This window comes from Podarcis liolepis (assembly GCF_965112155.1).
Source record: "Podarcis liolepis genome assembly, chromosome: 17".
Lineage (NCBI taxonomy): Eukaryota > Metazoa > Chordata > Lepidosauria > Squamata > Lacertidae > Podarcis > Podarcis liolepis.
Window position 1 is genome coordinate 11,013,863 of NC_139571.1, and position 3,918 is coordinate 11,017,780.

At 56.3% G+C, this 3,918-nt stretch overlaps 1 protein-coding gene across 2 annotated transcripts; it reads right to left on the reverse strand.

Moving 5' to 3' along the window:
* Positions 1-346: 346 nt before the first annotated feature.
* On the reverse strand, positions 347-3,073 carry CDKN2D (cyclin dependent kinase inhibitor 2D; the record flags this gene model as incomplete). Of its 2 annotated transcripts, none has more annotated exons than XM_083483235.1 (3): positions 347-1,592; positions 2,233-2,381; positions 2,956-3,073. In XM_083483235.1, 3 exons carry the CDS (start codon positions 3,071-3,073, stop codon positions 1,233-1,235), a joined length of 627 nt encoding a protein of 208 aa, XP_083339361.1. In that variant the 3' UTR covers positions 347-1,232. The 2 variants fall into 2 exon arrangements, with proteins under 2 accessions (XP_083339361.1, XP_083339362.1); XM_083483236.1 differs by having other exon boundaries at positions 2,629-3,017.
* Positions 3,074-3,918: the final 845 nt, after the last annotated feature.

A 3,918-nucleotide genomic window follows, 5' to 3' on the forward strand; every position in this document is an offset into this window, starting at 1 on the left:
TGAAGAGGGAAAAACTAAGGGTCCTCTGTTGCCTGCTGCTAGGACCCATAGTCACTAAGCACTTTTCAGGAGCAAAGCAACCTCCCTATGAACACAGGAATGCAACCCATTACAAGGAATTATAATCCTGGAAGCAGCTTAACAAGTGTTCCCATCAATCTTACATAGGGTGAGTTCTAATGTTCCAGCGATGTTACCCTATGTGCTTTCTGGGGTTCAGGTGCTCAGCAAGAGCCTCGTACTCGCACCCACATTTTCTGACGGAAACAGAGCAAGGGGAAGGCTTTTCTTGACGCCTTCCTCTCCGGAGAAGTTTTCCCAGGATCACAAGTCATTAAGTCGCAAATGGATTTAATATTTTTTTAATCATTAAATTAATCATCCCATAAAACAAACTCTTGCAAATCACAATAAATAGAATAAATCTGCCCTCCTTTTAAAATCTACTATATACACAGCTCAGATCCACAAATTCATTACAGGGAACAAGCTGCCAAAAACAAGGCTTAAACATTTTTTTAGTCAAAGATAACAGAAGAGAACTACTACAAGGCTGAGATGGAAACAGTTGTTAATGGCTAAGGGACCGCAAGGCCACCCCCCAGAGAAGATCATACAGAAATTAGGGAGAAATTGCAGGGTGGATAAAGATCTCTTTGGGAACAGAATCCTGTGCAGTTAGATGCTGTGGAGTTCTGGACTCTGCGGGGAAGAGGAGCCAAACGTTAAGGGAGGAAAGGCTCTCAGAATGCTCTCCCAATAAGCTGGTATTCCTCATGAAGACTGAGGGGTGGGGAAAGAGAGAGAAGCAAAGGTCCCCAGCCTAGCACTGCCTTCAGGGATGCTCTTTGCATCAGAACCTCCCCATCCCACCTGAATACTGCAAGGAGATGGGTATACCAGCGGCTAGGGCCTCCCCAAGACAAGAAGTGGGAAATGGTAGTTAGAGTTAAGGCACGCTGGCCAAAGCTGAGTGCAGGATGGTACAAGGGCCATCTGGTTCCCGGGGAGAAATTCAGAAGCGGATAAGAGAGCTCATAAAATACACATAAATAGCAACAACAGCAAATAGAATCAAACACACACTCTGAGGTAGGGCAGGTGAAGCTGCCTTTGTTCCAGGGCCCTGGGAAGAAAGGGAGAGTCTTTGGGGAAGGGGGCCTAAAAACACAAGAGAGAGGAGGTGGCTCAGTGCTGATCCTGCTCTCTTTGCAAGGTGGCCCTTCCTCGGGTTAAGCTGGGGCAGAGAGGAGCTGCTCCAGGATGCCCTGGATGTGCGAAAGCCCCAGGTGCTGCGCGAGTTCCAGCGGCGTACGCCCGTCAGAGTCTCGGTGCTGCAACTTGGACTGCGGCGCCAGGAAGAGGACCACGTCCGCATGGCCTTCCCGAACAGCCACGTGGAGGGGCAGCGAGCCGGAAGCATCCGCGACGTTGACATCCGCGCCGTATTCCACCAGGATTTTCAGGGTGTCGAGGAAGCCCGTGCGGGCAGCGTCGTGAGCGGGCGCCGTGCCCGACTCGTCGCGGACGTTAGGGTTGGCCCCTTGCTTCAGCAGCTCCTGCGCCACAAAAACGTTCCCGAACATCATTACCTAGGGGGGAAAATAAGGAATCAGAGGGATGGGCCCACTGTCAAATTGGCTAGGCTGTTTTCTGATGGGCAGACAAGCCACGTTCTGAGGGAAATAATAATATTTATGGATTGCGGCCAGAGCAGCACAAATGCCATGCTTCTTTGATTTTGGAATTTTGATTTAATCTATTGTGGAAATTGTCACGCAACCAAGAAGGGACCGGATGGGGCGACTTTAAAGACTTCAGCTCAGACACCACCTGGCATCCATTACTCAGCCAAGGCAGGATCTTTCCCCCCCACATGTTGGTTGCAAGCAGTTGCTCTGTGCCCCTCGAGTGACCCTGCTGAGCTGAGCCCCAGCAGGAAAGAGGGCAGCCTGTGGAATCTATGCCTGCCTCTTGTTGACAGAAGAACAGTTGTTGGTATCTATGCTTTGGAGGAACTTCCCAAGACTAGCAGAAAGATGAGTTGGAGGAGGCTATAAAAGGGAAGAGAGATGGGTGCTGTGGTCCAAAATCAAAGGGAAAGATGCCACCGGGAGACAAAGGAAGGGTGAGTTCCAGACAAGGATTGGGGCTAATTTCTAAAGGGAAGCGAGAAGGAAGACGGGCTCCCAAATCATCTCCAGGACCAAAACCAGAGTCTGCCTCGCCTACCTGTAGCGCGGTCTTGCCAAAGCGGTTGCGCGCGTCCGGCTGCACCAGTTCTTCGAAGAGGAGGCGCCGCACTTCGCCGGTGTCTCCCCGGGCGGCAGCCCCGCTGAGCCGGTCCCCGGCGCTCCCCGGCTGCATGCCCGCGACGACGCCTGGACGGGGGAAGAGAGCCGGGAGGGCCCAGGGCGTGAGAAGGGCCAGCAGGTCGCCTGCCCGGCCGCCCTGCACCCAGAGACGACGAGATCCGCAGCGAATCCAATTTGCACAGATGCATCGCGCGAAAGAGGGGGAGAAGCACTCTGCATAAGCTCAGGTGCACCCCCGCGCCCTTCGGGGCTTGTCAACCAGCCGCCCGGGGGCTTTCCCCACCCCACCCCCGCCACTGCCGCAGCAGCCTACCTTTGCTCCCACCGCACGGTCCCCAGTCCCGGCGGACAGCAGCCGGCCGGTCGGCCGACCCTGCCGCTCGCAGTCTCCGCCGCGGTCCGCTCCTCCTCCAGGCGCAGGATCGCCCTCTCGCTCGCGCAACTCGAGGCCGGCAGGGCAGCCGTCGAGGGCGAGGCGGCGCTGGAATGCCGAGCCCGGGGCGGCGCCGTCGGGGGGCTCGGCTGGCTAGTCGGGGCCGCGGCTGCTGCTGCTGCTGCGGGAAGCCGGGAGGGGAGGCCGCCCCGTCGGTGCAAAGGGTGAAGCCGGCACAGGCTGCTAACCCCACCCCGCCCCACCTACCGAGCTGGAGCCTAGCCTGGCCCGGACAGGAGCCGCAATCCGCCGCCGCCCCTCCTCCTCCTCCCCCGACTCCGCCCCCACGTGCCTTGTTGTTTCTTTCGCCCCACCCCGATTTCATTCTGCGCTCTCGGCTTCGGATACAATTGTAACCTTTGCCGAGCTTTCCCTTTTCTGCCGCCGGCCAATGGGAAGCCGGCTCCGGGCAGGGGAAGGCGTCTGCCGCCTCCTGATTGGCCGCCCTGGGGCGGGACGCTGGGCGGGCCTCCGCGATTCAAACGCGCGGTTCGGGCGGGAAGAGGCTCCGAGGCTCCGATCGCGCCCTCGCCGGGTCCCGGCGAGCGACAGAGGTCGCGACCCCCGGGAAGCGGGGCGGGAGGAGGGAGGCCGGGGAGGCGGAGGCTCTCAGGGCTGCGCGCCAGGCCCTGCACTCTGCACATGCTCGCTTAGATCGTAGAATTGTAGAACTCTACAATTCTACAGACGGGACCCCTGCGATGCAGAAATCTTAACTAGATAAATCCCTGGCACTCGACCTTTGCTTAAACCAAAAGGGAAAGATGGTCCACCACCTCTCATTGGAGTCTATCGAACAGTTCTTACTGTAAGGAAGCCCTTCCTGTCATTTAGTTAGAACAGGCACCCCCAACCTCAGCCCTCCAGATGTTTTTGGGACTACAACTCCCATCATCCCTGACCACTGGTCCTGTTAGCTAGGGATGATGGGAGTTGTAGTCCCAAAACATCTGGAGGGCCAAAGTTGGGGATGCCTGAGTTAGAATTTCCTCTCTTGCAACTTAAGCCATGGGTTCCGGTCCTACCCTCCAGAGCAGGAGAAAACAAGCTCGCTCCATCTTCTGTGTGACAGCCCTTAAGATATTTGAAGATGGCTATTATGTCTCCTCTCAATCTCAATTTTCCAGACTAAACATACCCAACTCTCTCAACAGTATCTCATAAGGCTTG